Source organism: Sprattus sprattus (genome assembly GCF_963457725.1).
Source record: "Sprattus sprattus genome assembly, chromosome: 5".
In the NCBI taxonomy this organism is placed as follows: domain Eukaryota; kingdom Metazoa; phylum Chordata; class Actinopteri; order Clupeiformes; family Clupeidae; genus Sprattus; species Sprattus sprattus.
The window spans coordinates 6302019-6322014 of record NC_137924.1 but is presented as its reverse complement, the minus strand read 5'-3'; the positions used below and the strand labels follow the sequence as shown (position 1 = coordinate 6322014).

The 19996-nt window shown below is 45.9% G+C and overlaps 2 protein-coding genes across 2 annotated transcripts; one reads left to right on the top strand and one right to left on the bottom strand.

Annotated features, from left to right (window-relative positions):
* Positions 1–373: 373 nt before the first annotated feature.
* c9h13orf42 (chromosome 9 C13orf42 homolog) lies at positions 374–2657 on the top strand (the record flags this gene model as incomplete). Its single annotated transcript, XM_080839303.1, has 3 exons — positions 374–799; positions 1017–1161; positions 2368–2657. 3 exons carry the CDS (start codon positions 374–376, stop codon positions 2655–2657), a joined length of 861 nt encoding a protein of 286 aa, XP_080695429.1.
* A 4161-nt stretch (positions 2658–6818) lies between these two features.
* rnaseh2b (ribonuclease H2, subunit B) lies at positions 6819–19193 on the bottom strand. Its single transcript, XM_080839302.1, has 11 exons — positions 19064–19193; positions 18725–18796; positions 18086–18193; positions 17405–17481; positions 14961–15075; positions 14545–14609; positions 13592–13697; positions 13193–13274; positions 9879–9921; positions 9338–9415; positions 6819–6956 (listed from the first exon to the last, which is right to left on the bottom strand). Exons 1-11 carry the CDS (start codon positions 19125–19127, stop codon positions 6846–6848), a joined length of 921 nt encoding a protein of 306 aa, XP_080695428.1. The 5' UTR covers positions 19128–19193; the 3' UTR covers positions 6819–6845.
* Between the last annotated feature and the right edge of the window lie 803 nt (positions 19194–19996).

The window sequence follows — 19996 nt, the reverse complement described above, 5'->3', positions numbered from 1 at the left end:
CCGGACTAAGGGAAGTTTCAGGACCCTGGACAAGGCTCCCGACTTGGAGAGAAGTGTCCAGATCAGAGAAGTGTCCAGATCAGATCGGAGTTACCGCTTGCCGTGAGGAAATTGTTTTGTTTCACCTGGAGTAATGGGAGGCTCGTTACAGTCTGATATCTCATCTGGGTTGTGCTTCGTGTTTGACTGTTCTGGAATGGAACTGCACCTGAGGTAAGGTGACCATATTTTTCTGAGACAAAATCCGTGGACATGATCCGTTCAGAGACGTAAACACCTGCAAAACAGAGTGATGTTTTTATCTTTGTAAGCGAAAATCGGGGACTATCCCCGGAAACCAGGGACGTCTGGTCCCCTCAAACCTGAGGAAGTCATGTTCAGAAAGATTAACGCTGTGTTCCGCCCCAATCATGGCCAGCGGCACCGAGACGGCCACACAGCCCGCGACGACTACCACAGCGCGTGCACCGTCAAGCTGGTGCGCAGCACGTCCATGCTGGTGGTGGGTGAGACGCGCAGCCGGCGCACGCAGGAACCAGACACCACGCTGAAACGCAGCAAGAGTTCGGTTAACCTCGAGTCCACTACCACCGCGTTGTACTACTACCAGTCCCGCGAGGACCAGATATGGCTCTACTCCCAAAACCAGAACTGTTTACAGTACCTTCAGGAACTAGTCGCGTTGAGGCGTCAGTACACCAAGAGCGTAATTAACCTTCAGAACGCGGAGCGGAGGAACTCACTGCTGTCGCCCAAGAAAAAGCCCGCCCCCCAGCCACCGAGGACCAAAGCCACTCAGGTAGGTCTCCAGTGGCAGAGCCTAACGGGCAGAAGGCGTAATAAAATGACTTAAGTATGTCTCCAGTGTCTGAGCCTAACGGGCTAAGGGGTAATAAAATGACTCAGGTATGTTTCCAGTGTCTGAGCCTAACGGGCAGAAGGGTATTAGAATGCTGGTGTTCTCTCTGACCATGCTTTAATAACATATTTCCATTTCCCGCGTTGGTTGTTGTCAGACCACGAGACCTGAGCCCACGGCTCCTCCGATTCCCAACGAAGAGGACACGCTCCAGTTCCTCGACTCCGTCATCGCGAGCTGTGACCTGGAGCCCACACGCAAGCCCAACGTAGATGACGGACACGCTGACGTAGATTTCATCGGTAGGCCAGTATGCAATTGTGGTTGTATGGATGGGTGGGGGGGCTGTGAATAGGAACTCTTTGTCCTGACGTCTGGAAGAAAAGACACCACTCCGGACTGGATCGGAGCCAGATCAGATCCCAAGTCAGCTATTATCTAGCCAGCCGCCTCTCCCTCTCTCTTCTCTCCTCCCTCTCTCTATCTCTCTCTCTCACACTCTTTACCCTCTATCTCTATGCTCACTTTCTTCTCTCTCCTCTCCCTCCCTCTCTCCTCCCTCTCTCTATTTACTCTCTGCCCCCTCTCTTCTCTCCCTCCCTCTACCTCTCTCTCTGTCTCTCTCTCGCTCACTCTATGTACCCTCTCTCTCTCTATGCTCACTCTCTTATTTGAACCTCTTTGTTTGCATGTCTGAAGCATCACCTATTTTAATAAGGCCTAGCTGAGTGATCTTGTTTGCATGTCTGAAGCATCACCTATTTTAATAAGGCCTAGCTGAGAGATCTTGTTTGCATGTTTCATCACTTGTTTAGAGTGCATGCTATCTTTTGGGTCTATTCTGGTTGTATTTACTTGCTTGTTTGCTGTGCACAAATAGGCCTGCAAATAAGTTCCTTTGTTCAAAACTATTTTGAATAATGAATCCCTTTTGACTGAAAATGCTCTGTGCGGTTTTATGCTGTTTTCTGATGCAGAATATTATTTTCATAGTGCAATATCTAGAGGTAGATTTTCTTGTATTAATTTCTAGGCACCCACCTGTAGCAGGTGCTGACGTTGCTCTTTGTGACTATACAAAACAATCACTTATTAATAAGAATGGAATATAGATTGGCTAAAATAAGCAGGGTGTCTGTTGGGCCCCACCCTGTTAAAAATACAAATAGGTGGGCCTTGGAGTAGAAAAGGTTGAGAACCCCTGTCTGAGACTTTATGAAGCATATAGGAATTCTTCAGTAATATGTATGTTTACATTTAGTCATTTAGCAGACGCTTTTATCCGAAGCGGCTTAAAAGGATGTGTACACATTTTACATTTTTACACTGATGGCACACTGCTTATCAGGAGCAATTAGGGGTTCAGTGTCTTGCTCAAGGACACTTCGACAGGGAATCGAGCTAGGTACCTTCTGATTACTAAACGACTTCTCTACCTCGTGTACCACTGTCGGCCGCCATATGCATCAGTATGTGTTCAAACGTTCTCTTCCTCTCTCCTCTCCCAGTGGCCACCAGCACCAGTGGCCATGATCTCCACTCCAACTGGGTTCTGCGAGACCCACGCCGGTTCTCCATGGACGAGTCCCGTCTTCGGCGCCCCGAGCCCAAACAGGACCCTGGACCGGACCCTGCGGGCCGACGCAAGGGCCAGAGTGGCAAGGGCCAGAGTGGCACGGGCCAAAGTGGCACGGCCAGCGGCCGCAGACTCCAGCGCCACCCCATACACCTGCCCAAGGTGGTGGAGAGCGCCTTCCAGACGCTGCGCTTCAAACCCAAACTCAATAAGAAGGACTGAGAGTGGATCTGTGACAACCATAGATACTCCCAGCAAATGAATTGGACATTACTGGATCTGTGACAACCATAGATACTCCCAGCAAATGAATGGGACATTACTGGATCTGTGACAACCATAGATACTCCCAGCAAATGAATTGGACATTATTGGATCTATGAGAACCATAGATACTCCCAGCAAATTAACTGAACATTACTGGATCTATGAGAACCATAGATACTCCCAGCAAATTAACTGAACATTACTGGATCTGTGACAACCATAGATACTCCCAGCAAATGAATGGGACATTACTGGATCTGTGACAACCATAGATACTCCCAGCAAATGAATTGGACATTACTGGATCTATGAGAACCATAGATACTCCCAGCAGATTAAATACAACATTTCGGCCCCTCTGGTCTTCATCAGGCCAGGGTCTCCCCTGTGAGCTGTGTGTGAGAGCAGCAATGAGGCTTAAAGGAGGAGGCTGAAAGGATGCCAACCGGACCTTGGACACTGGGTGAGGATAGAACAAGTGAACGCGAGACTCCATGAAGGGAGAGAGTACAAGAGAGTACATGACTGAGATTTGTCGTGATTATTATTTGAACTGAGTATGATTGGTTCTTATGACTTTAGTTTTGGGTTTTTTTGTTTAGTTTTTTTTACCAGTTTGAGATGAAAATAAGAAGCTTTACTTGGGAACTCCATTTGATTTTATTTATACATTCATTTTTTGTACTGAAATGTTATTAAAATACCTTAACAGAAATCTGTAGCATCCTATTATTAAACGATACCACCAAAAAAAAGAACAAATTCTTGCTGAGGTGAAAAACTGATAACTTCATGCTAGCTCAGTAGGTGTGCTATACCCAACAGACCTAAACCTAGGAGACAGAGTTCTGGTCTCTATGGGAACCCTTGTTTGGGGAACTCGTGTTCCTCCTTCTCATGAATTATCAAATGTGTGGAGAACTCTAGACCTCGCCATGCTCTCCTAGTCTCACAAGGGGACACCTGTGCTCCACTGGATCATCTTCCTCAGCACCCTCCTTCCTCTTCCTCTTCTCTCACCTTCAACAGATTAGACCTCATCTTCCTCACCGCTCTCCTTCAACAGATAAGACCTCATCTTCCTCATCTCTCTCCTTCAACAGATTAGACCTCACCTTCCTCTTCTCTCTCCTTCAACAGATTAGACCTCACCTTCCTCTTCTCTCTCCTTCAACAGATTAGACCTCATCTTCCTCATCTCTCTCCTTCAACAGATTAGACCTCATCTTCCTCAACTCTCTCCTTCAACAGATTAGACCCCATCTTCCTCAACTCTTTTTTAGATTAGACCCCATCTTCCTCATCTCTCTCTCTTTTCCATATTAGATTATCTTCCTCATCTCTCTGTCTTCCAGATTAGATCCTCATCTTCCTCATCTCTCTGTCTTCCAGATTAGATCCTCATCTTCCTCATCTCTCTGTCTTCCAGATTAGATCCTCATCTTCCTCATCTCTCTCTTTTCCATATTAGACCCTCATCTTCCTCATCTCTCTCTTTTTTACAGTTCCTCTTTTTGCCTCCCCATCAGACTACACCCCATCTCTTCCTAATCTCTGTATCCCACCAAATCAGATTCACCTTGATCTTTTTGGCATCCCATCAGATTTACTTCCAGTAGGTTTGCATTATACTAATATTTTTTGTTTTTGTAATTGATGAGACTCAGATCTGACCCACAGCTAATGAGTCCCTGCCTGATGAAGGTCTTGTCAAATCCAGACTCAGATTCTGTCGCAGTAAGTGTGTTTGAGCCAGAAGATAGCCAATCAGATTATGTCTCTGTAAGCATGCTTGAGCTTCACCGGGTCAGATGCATCATACTAAACTCGGCTCTAATGCACGGCAAGTCTTTTTAGTCTTCATAAATCTGTACCACACATGACCAGAAACTCATCAGTTAGGCCAGCCAGTCTGTCTGTCAGTGAATCTAAATCTGTTTGGGAAGACACACGTAGGACAGACAGGCCAAGACAGACAGACAGACAGACAGGACAGGCCCAGACAGACAGACAGACAGACAGACAGACAGACAGAGAGGACAGACAGGACAGGACATGCCCAGACAGACAGACAGAGTGGACAGACAGAGTGGACAGACGAGAAGAGAAGAGAAGAGGACAGACAGGCAAAGACTCCCTCGAAATGAGCATCTCTCTGTTCTAACAATAAAGGTGTTGATTTGTTAGGTCAAAGGTCAAATCGAGTAAGCCCACTGTGATTATTTGAGGAAGGAAGAGAGAAAAAAAAACAATAAAGCGACAAAAATGATCCTTGTTTTCCAGGATCCTCTGTTTAGTTCTGGCCATATTTGCCAGACTGTCTGAAGAATTAAAGCAGCCTCAGGTTTCTTGAGCTTTCTCCGAAGAACAAAAGTCCTAAAGCAGCCGCAGGTTTCTGGGGTTTTCTCTGAAGTACAGAAGTCCTAAAGCAGCCGCAGGTTTCTGGAGTTTTGCATGCAGTCAAGTTGCTCTTTCTCAGGAAGGGGAAGTTGAGAGGTAGGCTGAACCCGGTGAAACTCTGGAGCCCACAGCACCATGAACCGAAAGATCTGTGGCTGTGCAACAGGTGTCCTGCTGGGGTAGGAGTGTGTGCGTGTGTGTGTGTGTGTGTGTGTGTTACACTATGTGAGTACACAACTGTTGTGTCAGGATTTCTATTTACTCATTTAGTCGTTTACTTACATACTTAAATTCTAACAGCCAGAAACTTGTGTGAAGAGTGACTACGTACACACACACACTTACACCTAAACTTACTAGCACACACTTACACAAAAATCCTACATAAAAGTAAAAATAACTTAAAAAAGTACATAAGAATTAGCAGCAACATGTAGTTAAAATATTAAAGTAAAATAAATGGTTTGGTCCCTTAGACTGATGGCTTAGTCTGGACCTAGGTCTTAACAACCACTGGCTTAGTCTTCAACAATGTGTTGTATTTGAAAAGCTTGATATATTACCCCGTGTAAAATCTTCATCTCAAAAGTAACTAGTAACTAAATCTGTCAATAAATGTAGTGGAGTAGAAAGTACAATATTTCACTCAGACTCACACACACACACACCTACACCTTCTGCATCCTTCAGAGGTATTTGGAGATATACCTACCTTTTCGTGTGAACAACTTTCACTTCTATGTTTTTGTTTCACACACACATACCGAGTTGTCACGCTTCCTTTTTTTTGTTTCACAAGTCACACACACACACACACACACACACACACCCCAAGGTATGTAGAGATCAAACACGCATGCACACAAACACACCAAGGTATGTAGAGATCAAACACGCATGCACACAAACACACCAAGGTATGTAGAGATCAAACACGCATGCACACATACACACAAAAGGATCCATTCTAATGCTGTGAGGTTTCCCTTACTGCAGCAGCTGTGCTGGTGTCCAATGACCTATAACCTACTGTCGTCAAGGGAAACCACTAGAATATAGATGAGAGCATCCGAGTCCCAACCGATACAGTGGAGTCTGGAATGTCTGAAAAACAAAAACAGACAAGAGCTTGGTCCCACCCACTTTGCCCTTTGACCCCAACCTACAGCACCAGGACCTTATTCAGGCCCACACCTGTGCTTTACCTGTGGAGTCAGAGAGTGGACCCCCACACCTCCTCCAATAGGCAGCCAAAGAAACAGCAGGGTACTTAAAAAGTAGCCATAATACCGTGTCTAAGGTGCACTGAAGAGCAGTCTTTCTAAACAGGAGTTTGTGGACGTCGGTCGCATAACGAGCTGCACTTGGTAGCTACACGAGCCGCAATGGAGGCAGCACATTAGTGAAGACAAACAGTTTATTTTACAGGTGTACTGTACCTCAGATTTGAACCTACACAACACATGCTGTCAAATTTCCATGTGTGTTATTCCTGTTAGCACTGAAGATAAAAATCTGTTGAAAATATTGTTAGACTACAAACAGAGACCGATTCAAAGAGACACAATGGTTGATATGAAATCTTTCTTTATTATCAAAAACATAGCACACACTCATCACCTCTCCCTCATGTACATTCTCAGACACACACAGACTCGCACAGACACAGACACAGACACGCAGACACAGACACGCAAACACACACACACACAGTCACACAGTCACACACACACACGCACAGGTCTATTTCTTCTCCTGCTTGACTTTAGGGCTGAAGAAGGCTGACAAGCTCTTCATGCCCGTCTTGTCCACCTTGGCCAGGCTCTTCTGGGCGGAGGTCATCTTCTTGGGCGGCTGGAAGAACAGAATAGGATGCGGTTACCCTCTGCCTGAAGACACACAGCGTCCCCGTACCCAGCCGCGAGCAGCATGTTACCCTCTGACTGAAGACACACAGCACCTCCAAACCCAGCCCCAAGCAGCACCCCCAAACCCAGCCCTGAACAGCACCCCAAACCCAGCCCTGAGAACGCCCGCAAAACCAGCCGCGAGCAGTTCCCCAAACCCAGCCGCGAGCAGCACCCTAAACCCAGCCGCGAGCAGCACCCCAAACCCAGCCGCGAGCAGCACCCCAAACCCAGCCCTGAGAACGCCCCCAAACACCCACCAGGGATGTGAAAATACGAGCCAAGACTAAGCAGGGAAGAAACAGACGCAGAACAAACATGAACTGAAAAATTAGAGAGATGCTGTTTTGTTTTCTACTTTTCCCAAAAGGCCTGACACGTCTCTCCTTCCTACAGCACACCGGCTTCAAACCCGTCTCTCTTTCATTTAAAACACCGGCTTAAAACCAGTCTCTCCTTCAAACCCGTCTCTCCTACCCAGTGTTCACGTTAGCCGGCTATGGCCGGACATTGGCCGATTGAACGCATGAATGGCCGGTATAATAAGATGTAAACGGCCCAAATGTCCGATAGAAAATATGTATGTAGGCTATGATTAATCAATAACATATGAAAACAATAAAACAACTGTAACATTAACCTGAATATAATCAGCCTGCTTTGTCATTAAAAAAAAGTTCTAAAGCAGATTTGGATTGCATTCGGAACATGCGCTGGTCGACACACACAGGCTGGTTTCCCCGCTAAAAACTGTTCACTTAAATAAACAATAACAACATTTCAAAATGGCTAAGCAGACGTCTCTCGGTCAGTTCTTCAAAAACACAACTGATAGCCTTGATAGGCCTAATGATTCGTCAAGAAATTATTCGACTCCAAGTACATCATCCGAGGCCCCGACGGATTTAGGAAATGCGCCTGCCAAAAAACTTAAAAGGAGTTTTAAAGCTGAATGGGTCGAGCAATTCCGTTGGCTAAGGTCGGAAAAGGTGGATGGTCGAGACACAATGTTCTGTAGCATTTGTGAGAGAGCAGGCAAGTTAAACGGCTTTACGAAAGGCTCCATCAATTTAAAAAGATCTGCCTTAGTTGACCATAGCGAGTCGTCTGACCGCAGAGCCGCTATGTCCCTAACACCGCAGCAAAGTGCAATGAGAGTGCACTGCGATAACGCCACTAAATCTAAAAAAGACGCACTCGTGGCACAAATGAAAGTGGTGTATCACATGACTAAACGTGACATCCCAAGTAATTTGCGGATTAAATTTTGCGGATTGACAGAATTACTTGAGTGTTTGGAAGCTCCTGATTTTCAATTTGATGCAAGACGCAATTTAACGTCTAGCCTACTTTCTTTGTTCAATAGGTTAGTATTTTTAGTTCCAACATTATAGGCCTAGTTTTAAAACGTGATGTGAATGGCTTTCAATATTTTTTTGACGACTACTTAGGCTAAATAAACTGCATTTATTGAAGAAACTTATGCTTATTTGTGTCGTTACTCATTTGGAGTTTTGGTGGTTATTTAATTAGGCTATTAGTGAATATCGTCCGGTAGACATTCCAAATGGCCGATATTCTGGAATAGCGTCGGACATTTGTCCGGCCAAGAAAAAGTCTAGCGTGAACCCTGCTCCTACCTACAGATCGACGGCTTCATGCATCATCCTTTTTAAACCTGCACTAATTAACAAACAGACAAACTGCATGAATTGACAAACAAAACAAACTGCACGATTAAACAAACTGCACTAATAAACTGCCCATCAAACATAAAGTCCAGTGTGGGAGCGCTAACCTGCTAGCGCTTGCTACCGCAGGTGACCACCCACAGCGAGGCTTAGCTCTGGACTGGAGGCCACTGTTGATAACTGGAGTGGACGTGAGAAGACACGGAGACACAGATCTACTTCCTGTCCTCTTCCCCTTGGCAATGTCTCCGCTGTGCACTCGCCTTGCGTGTAAAGTCAGAGCTGTTCACCTTGCGTGTAAAGTCAGAGCTGTTCACCTTGCGTGTAAAGTCAGAGCTGTTCACCTTGTGTGTAAAGTCAGTGTCTGCTCTGTGCACTCACCTTGCGTGTAAAGTCAGAGCTGTTCACCTTGCGTGTAAAGTCAGTGTCTGCTCTGTGCACTCACCTTGCGTGTAAAGTCAGTGCTGTTCACCTTGCGTGTAAAGTCAGTGTCTGCTCTGTGCACTCACCTTGCGTGTAAAGTCAGAGCTGTTCACCTTGCGTGTAAAGTCAGTGTCTGCTCTGTGCACTCACCTTGCGTGTAAAGTCAGTGCTGTTCACCTTGTGTGTAAAGTCAGTGTCTGCTCTGTGCACTCACCTTGCGTGTGAAGTCAGAGCTGTTTAACTTGGTGTAGTCATCCTTGGCCTCCACCGGTTGGTCAGTCAGTTTCCGCTTCTGCCGAAAACCAAACAAACATCACCAACTGATGTCATTGCCTTGACGACCACACTGGCAACAACAACACCTCTGAGGGTGTCTTGGTTCGATCAGAGACCAAAGAGGGAACTACATGGGACATTCAGACGAGATAATCCCAGAATGCCGTACGACAGAGAGAAAGAGAGGAAGAAACAGAGGCCATGCACACATACCTAGCAGTTATGCTCTGCAGAGAAGAGGGAGAGGAAGAGAGAAAGAGAGGAAGAGGAAGAGAGGCCATGCACATAGACCTAGCAGTTATGCTCTGCAGAGAAGAGAGAGAGGAAGAGAGGAAGAGAGAAAGAGAGGAAGAGAGGAAAAGAGAGAGGCTATGCGCACAGATCTAGCAGTTCTGCACTGCAGTGGCAGTGCATGACCACCAGGGGGACACGGGGAGCTGAGACTGGAATTCAAACACAGGAAGAGGATGAGGCCTTACCTTAGCTGGAGGCTCCTGTTTAGGGCTGCTGAGCTCAGGAAGTCTACACACAGACACACACACACACACACACACACACACACACACACACAGAAACACAGACACACATACACACAGACAAAGACAGACAGACAGACAGACAGACAGACAGGACACACACGCACACGCACACGCACACGCACACGCACACACAGAAAGAGAGAAAGAGGGGGGGGGGGGGGGGGGTCATTATCAGACACACTTTACTGCAGTGCACAGCTGTGAGTAAGGGTGTGTGTGTTAACATGTGTACAATATAAGCTGTGTGACTACATGAGACAAGAGTGTTGAATATTTATGAATGTAATGTGATGTAAGGATGTTTGAATATAAATGCCACATAGCTGGCTGATGGCAGTCCGGCCCACATCAGGGTTAATGATTCTATTTCAGTTCGCCCACAAAAGCCCTGTTGCCCCAAGCTGCCCAGATACATCCCCTGGCACACTAAACACACCCGTACTGTACCCTAGCAACCATTCCCTGGCACACTTAACACACCCTTACTGTACCCTAGCAACCATCCCCTGGCACACTAAACACACCCGTACTGTACCCTAGCAACCATCCCCTGGCACACTAAACACACCCTTACTGTACCCTAGCAACCATCCCCTGGCACACTAAACACACCCGTACTGTACCCTAGCAACCATTCCCTGGCACACTTAACACACCCTTACTGTACCCTAGCAACCATCCCCTGGCACACTAAACACACCCGTACTGTACCCTAGCAACCATCCCCTGGCACACTAAACACACCCTTACTGTACCCTAGCAACCATCCCCTGGCACACTAAACACACCCTTACTGTACCCTAGCAACCATCCCCTGGCACACTAAACACACCCGTACTGTACCCTAGCAACCATCCCCTGGCACACTAAACACACCCTTACTGTACCCTAGCAACCATTCCCTGGCACACTTAACACACCCTTACTGTACCCTAGCAACCATCCCCTGGCACACTAAACACACCCGTACTGTACCCTAGCAACCATCCCCTGGCACACTAAACACACCCGTACTGTACCCTAGCAACCATCCCCTGGCACACTAAACACACCCTTACTGTACCCTAGCAACCATCCCCTGGCACACTAAACACACCCTTACTGTACCCTAGCAACCATTCCCTGGCACGCTAAACACATCCATACTTTCACTTCACTTTTTTTCACTTTTCACTGTACCCTAGCAACCACTTGCCACTTCCAACCACTATCCAACAAGTTTAAAATGAGAGCATCAGGCCCTGACCTACACAGCAGACCATCTCTCTCACAGGTCCAGATGGATGCCTTGTTATCTTCTGGCAAGGTGAAACTACTTAGCTGGAAACTCATTTCTTGCAAGAACACATAGGTCAGAATGTTTTTTTTTTTATCTCAGTTTTTTGACGGCATTAAGCTTGTGAAAGCGGGAAAAATACATAAATTAGTCGCATCATTGTTTAAGCCACGAGGTTCAAAGCGTGGGGGAAAAAAAGGAGCTGCTTGTAGTCCAGAAATAACGGTAGGTCATGGGTACTTGCAAGTATACAACCACCCACTCCAGGCTGCTTAGATCCTGACTCTGCTGCGTCCTAAATACCCCACTGGTGTCTCAACCAGCAACAGCTTCAGGCTCAACCAGCAGATAACCAGCAAGTCTAAAACCAGGACATGACTACTTAACTATAAATACAATTCATATAAAATGTCACTATCTTATAGCAACAGTTCACGTAAGAACTCACTCATCGGGAGGCTCAAGTCTGGTTGTCTAAGTCTGTTGGTCAATGCTTTTAAAGCATGACTGACTGACAGAAGCTGGAGCCACTGACAGACGCTGGAGCTACTGACAGACGCTAGAGCCACTGACAGACGCTAGAGCCACTGACAGACGCTGGAGCTACTGACAGACGCTAGAGCCACTGACAGACGCTAGAGCCACTGACAGACGCTAGAGCCACTGACAGACGCTAGAGCCACTGACAGACGCTGGAGCCACTGACAGACGCTAGAGCCACTGACAGAGGCTAGAGCCACTGACAGAGGCTAGAGCCACTGACAGAGGCTAGAGCCACTGACAGACGCTAGAGCCACTGACAGACGCTAGAGCCACTGACAGACGCTGGAGCCACTGACAGACGCTGGAGCCACTGACAGACGCTGGAGCCACTGACAGACGCTAGAGCCACTGACAGAGGCTAGAGCCACTGACAGACGCTAGAGCCACTGACAGACGCTAGAGCCACTGACAGACGCTAGAGCCACTGACAGACGCTAGAGCCACTGACAGACGCTAGAGCCACTGACAGACGCTGCTGTTCGTCATGCGGAGCGAGGTCATTCTGAGTGCAGGTGAAACAGAGTATCAAGGTGTGCTCTCGCGCTCGTCTCGTCTCTTCTCGACTCCTCTACCCTACGCCTGAACTCAGCACTAGTTTAGATCTAGGCATCACCGCCTCTTTTTCTCCCACGAGGGCAAAAAATAAACCACCAAAAAAACACAGAATCAGAGCAACTCTGCTTTCCTTCTGGCACTTGTGAAGTGAGCGGATGACAGCACCACCACAGAACTCATTTGATATGGTGATGAGTTTGAATAGAGACATGCCTACCGCACAGCATCGCACCGCACCGCATCGCACCACGCTCGTGTCCTAGCACAGAAATAACGACGTGGAGTTTTAGAGATCGGAGGGTCTGACAAACAGATCAAAGATAATTCCGGCGAGCTGATCGGATTCCGTGATGCCACAACTTTCTATGACCTCAAGTAAGGGGCCGTCACCATCATCATCTTCATCATCATCTAGACTGACTGACAGGTGACTCACCTTCCTACAGGAACTGGGCCAACAGATTCTGTCTCTGATACAAAGATGAGCCAGTAATCCTCACACAGTCTGCCCACACACACTCATCAAAGAGCCCTCTGATATCAACAGAGCATCTGATACACAGGTCATTAAAGCAGGGAAGGCTTGTGGACGGTGTCCTGTATTTGCACTCCTCTCACACACTGCAGCCTGTGGCTCACACAGCCCAACACACACAGCGGCCTGTGGCTCATGGTGATCTACACAACCCAACACCTTCCTGTCTTGATGATGATGTTGTTATTGTTGTTTGTCTCTCAATGAAATTGGGGTAGCATCTCCACTCTTCAGACTTACTGACTACTGAGGGGTATATATGCGCGTGTGCGTGTGTTCGTGTGTGCGTGTGCGTGCATGCATATGTGTGTGCGTGCCTGTGTGTGTGTGTGTGTGTGTACATACTGTAAGTGCTTAAGTAAGTCTTTGCGGAGGTCCTCGCTGATATACTCTGACACAAGTCCATGAGCGTAGCGAAGGTAGTCTTCTGTAGAACACAGACAGGCACACATTTACATGAGCTCATCTGTACACTCAGAGATCAGATTTCACAACCAATAATGCACTTCACAAACACAAACACAGATTGCATGCAAAGACTGCACTTCTTCGTATGAAAAGAAACAACAAAAAAATAGAAATGAACATGTGGTTACGCACTCGCACGAAGTACCTAACACACTTTCCTTTAAACATTAAAATACATGAACACCGCTACAAACACACACACGCGCATTCATGCACACACACAAGCATACACGCACCCACACGCATGCATGCACACACACGCACGCACGCACTTACCATCTGAGGCCTGTTCTTCCTGCTTCACTCTGATGAAGGTTGATGATTTGACTCCTCCCCCAACAGAGATGTTGCTCTTCCTGAGTGCACTCACCGTCCTCTCGACCTGGAGAAGAACACACACACTTTCATCACAGTGTGCTACAGGTCTGTGTGTCTGTGTGTGTGTGTGTGTGTTTGTGTGTGTGTGTGTGTGTGTGTGTGTGAGATGTTGCTCTTCCTGAGTGCACTCACCGTCCTCTCAACCTGGCGAAGAACATACACACTTTCATCACAGTGTGCTACAGGTGTGTGTGTGTGTGTGTGTGTGTGTGTGTGTGTGTGTATGTATGTGTAGTCTGTGTTTAAGTGTATTTGTGTTTTAATTGCTATGTGAGAGAGTGTGTGTACGTGTGAGAAAGAGGGATTGTTTGCCACACACGAAGAGAAGAGAACTCAACATCAGCTAGAATGTGAACACTGTTAGTCCCAAATCCCAGGTCATGTTAATATGAGCGAGACAGACTGACATGTTAATATGAGAGACACAGACTGACATGTTAATATGAGAGAGAGAAACAGACTCCATGTTAATATGAGAGACACAGACTCCATGTTAATATGAGAGACAGACTGACATGTTAATATGAGAGACACAGACTCCATGTTAATATGAGAGACAGACTGACATGTTAATATGAGTGAAACAGACTGCATGTTAATATGAGAGACAGACTGACATGTTAATATGAGTGAGACAGACTCCATGTTAATATGAGAGACAGACTGACATGTTAATATGAGTGAGAGAGACTCCATGTTAATATGAGTGAGAGAGACTCCATGTTAATATGAGTGAAACAGACTCCATGTTAATATGAGTGAGAGAGACTCCATGCTAATATGAGTGAAACAGACTCCATGTTAATATGAGTGAGACAGACTCCATGTTAATATGAGAGAGACTGACCCACCTTCTTTTTCAGCCAATCCAAAGTCTTCTCCTGACTGAACCTGTGAAACTTCAGACTGCCCACCTCTGTGAGGGACAGACAGACAGACAGACAGACAGACAGACAGAGACAGAGACAGAGAAAGGAGAGAGAAAGAAGAGAGAGAGACAATGGGGAAGAAAGAGTGATAAAAAACAATTGTTTGTGACAGTGCATGTATCCAAATAGAGTGCAGCAAGAATACTACTGAATGAAAAGCAACCATTATCACAGACTCCATATGAATAGCAGCAGCTATAATCACTATATTGCACACATATTATATGTATGTAATGATTATCATATAACGGTTGTTTAAACTGCTGTTTATATTGTACACATATTATACGTATAGGTATATATTATTCCTCATTAAACGGTATCCCAGCAACTCTCACCTTTCTCGTCGGCCACATGATGGAGGGACTTCAGTGAGCGTGTGCAGCTGAGGAGCCTGGTGCACCCTGGGAAGTCCTCGTCCATCACCACCTGCTCCACCGGCTGGAACTTCCCCTACACACCACACAGTCATAACACACGATCACTTAAAGGTGTAGTCCTCATCCTTGTTCCCCCACACACCACACAGTCATAACACACGATCACTTAAAGGTGAAGTCCTCATCCTTCTTCCCCCACACACCACACAGTCATAACACACAATCACTTAAAGGTGAAGTCCTCATCCTTCTTCCCCCACACACCACAAAGTCATAACACACAATCACTTAAAGGCGAAGTCCTCATCCTTCTTCCCCCACACACCACACAGTCATAACACACGATCACTTAAAGGTGAAGTCCTCATCCTTCTTCCCCCACACACCACACAGTCATAACACACAATCACTTAAAGGTGAAGTCCTCATCCTTCTTCACCCACACACCACACAGTCATACCACACGATCACTTAAAGGTGTAGTGTACGTTTTACCGCAGAAAAGAAGCTCTCGGTTCTTAGAAACAATATATGTGAATATAAGCAGACGGTTCAAAAGGTCAAAGTTCAGGAAAAACAGGAGCAGCACTTTGCATCCCTGGATATGAAGCTGCTATTACAGGGTCGGACATTGGGTCGTCTAGTAGTGTTTCCTGTAGAAATGCTGGCCGTTTTAATCACTCTACCGTGAACACAGGACCATAGGCCTCAGAAAAAGGCCAATTGTTCAGACGCAGTGTGAGCATTCTGGTGCGGGCTAGCCAGAGTGGGAAGTCTACAGATAGGCGAAGACCTTTCATGTGAAATGAATCAGCGGATGCAGCGGATACAACAAGCTCTCAGTGAGCAGGAGGTTCCCCTCAGTGGATATGAGATAACAGGAATCATTAAAGAAGACGCCACCAACAAAATATGGGAGGAACTATGGGCTAAGAAAGTAGATGGAAGTCAATCAGCACGTTTACCACACAATGGTCTCTCCATCATTTATAATTTGGATAAAGATTTTCTGAATTTCTGAACCAAATGAAGCTATATCTTGGCTATATGGATAAGGCTCTACAACTGAAGACAGTTCAATATGAAATGATGTGCAATTGGCAGCACTGACTAGAGTTTTAACAGCTGATTAGAATTGTATTGTTAAGTCATCAGGAACTTTTTTCCCGGCCAGCAGAAATTCACTGTGACAGCTCAGACCTAGCCATTAACACTTCAAGCCAATCAACACATTGCTTCAGGAGCACAGAGGAGTAGCGCAATCTCATTGGCTGCTGAGCTCAAATAACAACAATCATTCGCCAGAACTGCTGACTGCATCTTTAACAGTGAAAGCCAGCGAGCCACTTTACACAGACCCAATAATCATAAAGCCCAACAACGAAACACATCCACATGAACAAGACCCAAGAACAACACTATGACATCACAGACATCTGCTCGAGTACAGTATTGTGACATCACAGACGTCTACTTGAGGGAACACTGTGATATCATAGAAGCCGGTGAGAAGCCTGAGTATGAATGTAGCATGTCTCAACAGTATTGTAACATCACAGACGTCTACTTGAGGGAACACTGTCACATCACAGAAGTCTGTGAGAAGCCTGAGTATTAATGTAGCATTATGTAATTAGTTGTGTCGTGCTGGCTATGAGCTATATGATGGTAGCATGGAGAATATCTCCCTGGGAAGAATTGCCTGCTGCAGTTACAGGTGTTAAAAAACAAAGAAATAAGGACCTAGAGGGGGGAGAGTCCCAGTTTAACCGAGAGGTAATGATCTAACTCCACACATAAACATTACACATCAGAGATCTGACACGGTGAGGGTGACAGGAAATGGAAACACAAACGCAGCAAGGGACCGTGGCATCACCACACAGCTTGGGTAACAGGTGCTATGGCAACAAAGCCCAACAGATCGTGTAACAAGGGAACACAGAATGCAGCAGTCTCATAATTAAGATCTGTGACATCACAAAGGGTGTAACCACGGATATCACTAACAACCCAAAGCAGTGACAGCATGAAGACGGTTACAGCTCAGCACTCACCTTACCTACAGCAAAGGGAGTGTCCAGAGAGAGAGAGTGTCTGATTAAAGTTGACTGGGCCAATGCTGGGCCACTGCTTTAAAACCCCTTTTTATCTAAGCTAATGGCTAACTGTAACGCCACTGGCTTAGCATAGTGCTACTCCATGGAAGGGCAGTGTTATAATATCAGCTATCAGTGCAGAGAGAGGGAGAGAAAGAGAGAGAGGGGGGAGTGAAAGGAAAATATAGAGAGGGAGAGAAAGGGACAGAGAGGGGTGGAAAGAGAGAGAGAGAGAGAGAGAGAGAGAGAGAGAGAGAGAGTGGTGGCCCATGCAGTAACTCCTGCAGTGTCTGTGTGTCTCACCTCAGCCCCAGCCTTCTGCAGGTAAGGAAGGAGCAGGTAGAGGGGATCCATCTGTGTTATATACAGCAGCCTGCCATCTGAAACACACACACGCGCACAGCACACATACACACACGCACGCACAGACACCCACAGACACACACAGAGACACACACCGGCTCAGAAAAACTGCTCTCCTCATATATTACCTGTCACTCTGATCTGGTAGATAGGTTGGATATGATCTTGATCTAGTAAACACATGCTAAATATGATGTCAAAGTCTGTGCTGTTCTGTTTTACCTCGAGACAATTCATGAATTCACCACACTGATCCCACACCATTCCAGCATCGCATAAACTGACTGACTTCAGTGAGCACACTGAAATGCCAATACGAAGTATTTAACACAGAAATGTCATGTGTAGTAGCCTTGCACTTTATAAATGTTGAGAAACTGAGAGAAATCTTAAAGCTTCATTCCTACATCCTTGCCTCATAGACCTGAAAGAATAAAGAATAAAAGCCCACCAGAACCCCCTCCCAACCCCCCCAGAACCGCCTGGCAACCCCACCAGAACCCCCTCCCAACCCCCCCAGAACCCCCTGGCAACCCCACCAGAACCCCCTGACAACCCCCCCAGAACCGCCTGCCAACTCCCCCAGAACCCCCTCCCAACTCCCTCAATCCTGGCCCTCACCTCTCTGGACTGTTTGGCCGATGAACCAGGAATGGTAGTCTTCAGTAAACGCCTTCACCTCATACAGGTCTGAGTCTCCACTGCCAAACAGGTACAGAGACGCACTTCCTGTCAATGCAACAACGTTTTAGGTTCCTGCATGCAGTCACGATGTATTAAACAGTATTTTGGAATTACTTTAACATCATACCATTGCAATTACATCATAAAAACAACCTATGCATCCTAAAACTGCATGCGATCAGAATGAATGAAGCAATATTTCTGAATTATTTTAGCATCATACCATGATTGCAATTACAAGACAACTTGTGCATCCTAGACATAAACAGGACACGCAGAACAGCATTACGACACCACAAACAACTGAGAATAGAAGTTTGTCATCTGCACTGTGATATCATGATACATGAGATGGAATAGACACTCTTTGAAATTAAACTAAATATAATTAGGAGTGCAAGTAGTGCAAGCACTGCGTTAAATACAGTGAGGGATGTCTCTCGACACTGGTCCCTATCCTGAAGGGAGCCTATACGGGTCTAGTAAAGTTACTAAGTAAGTAAAGCAAATGGATTGTTAAACTGTACGTTTTGATGCATTTACTTTCTGACCGTCAAGAACTGAACCTGAACAAACCTGTAGCCGGGTTTCTCAGTCTGACAAACGTAGGCTCCCCGGCAGCTGTCTTGGGAACATCAAGTATGGAGTCTAGTGACAATAAAACACTTTTTCCAGTTACAAGTCAGATTCCCAGGTCCCAAGCTGGGTATTTTATATTAGCTGATAATTGAATTGTCATTCACATGCAATGGAAGCTGCACATAGCTCGTTAACGACGAACTATATCCGTCCGTCTTCAAGTGTTTATGCTAGGATCATAATGGATTGCACGTTGCTATAGCTAACATCATCTAACAACTTTCTGACATTAAGGTTGTCGTGTCAGACTGCTGGACATAGTATTGACATTATTACCCGCAGCAATAACGACCCAGCTCGAATTCTCGGTGGGAGGGGAGCGTTTCTTTTTTGTCGACATTTTATTCCAAACGTGACGACCAGAAGAGTGACTTGAAGTGGCACAAGGTTAATCCATAAAACTAAACAGCACGCAGGAGCCCCAACACTGCATTAGCTACAAAAAATGGCGGTAAATGTGTATCTTAAGGGGGGGTATTATTGTTCCACAGCGGAGCAAGCAGCAATACATAACAACTGGTTCAGCCACAAATACGTTACATTTGCAGATAAATAATAAGTAATACAGTTCAGTTGATTGTATTTGGACTGTTACTTAATATCAGAGAAGGGTCATCGGTCGCTATTTTTCCTAGCAACACTCACAGTTGGTATGTCCCACAGGGTTTCCTTAAAGGAGCCTTGACATGTTTGTTGAGCTGTCACAAAATGTGTAGGCGATTATGTGGGTCATTGTACTGAAACCTTTCTGTAGAAAACGAAGCCGATAAAATGTCAATACCTTACAATAAATAGTCATTATAGTGCAATAAACACAATGAAGTAACCTCATTTTACGCTGTTGTTCACGTTTTTGAAGAAGTTACGCTGATGTTGGTTTCTTTAGATCTTCTATGCGAGTCTTTTTTGGAGTAGCAGTTATAGGGTCTTTTGGCAGGAGAAGTTATAGGGTCTTGCGACCATTTCCGATGGTTAAAATTGAAAATTAACATCTTGTTCTGGTATCCTGAAACCTTCATCGTACGGTGAAGAAAACGTTCACTGTTTTCCCACTAGAGGGCAGTCATTCCCAAGTTAAGGACAGTACACCAGAGTTCCTTGAGGCATTGAAGAAATAGTTCTTGGTCGTTATTTGACTTGTTGATCAGCGTGTGAACATATTCAAAATCGTGTCAAAAGTCAGATGTCTTAACAACTTTTGACTTTTAT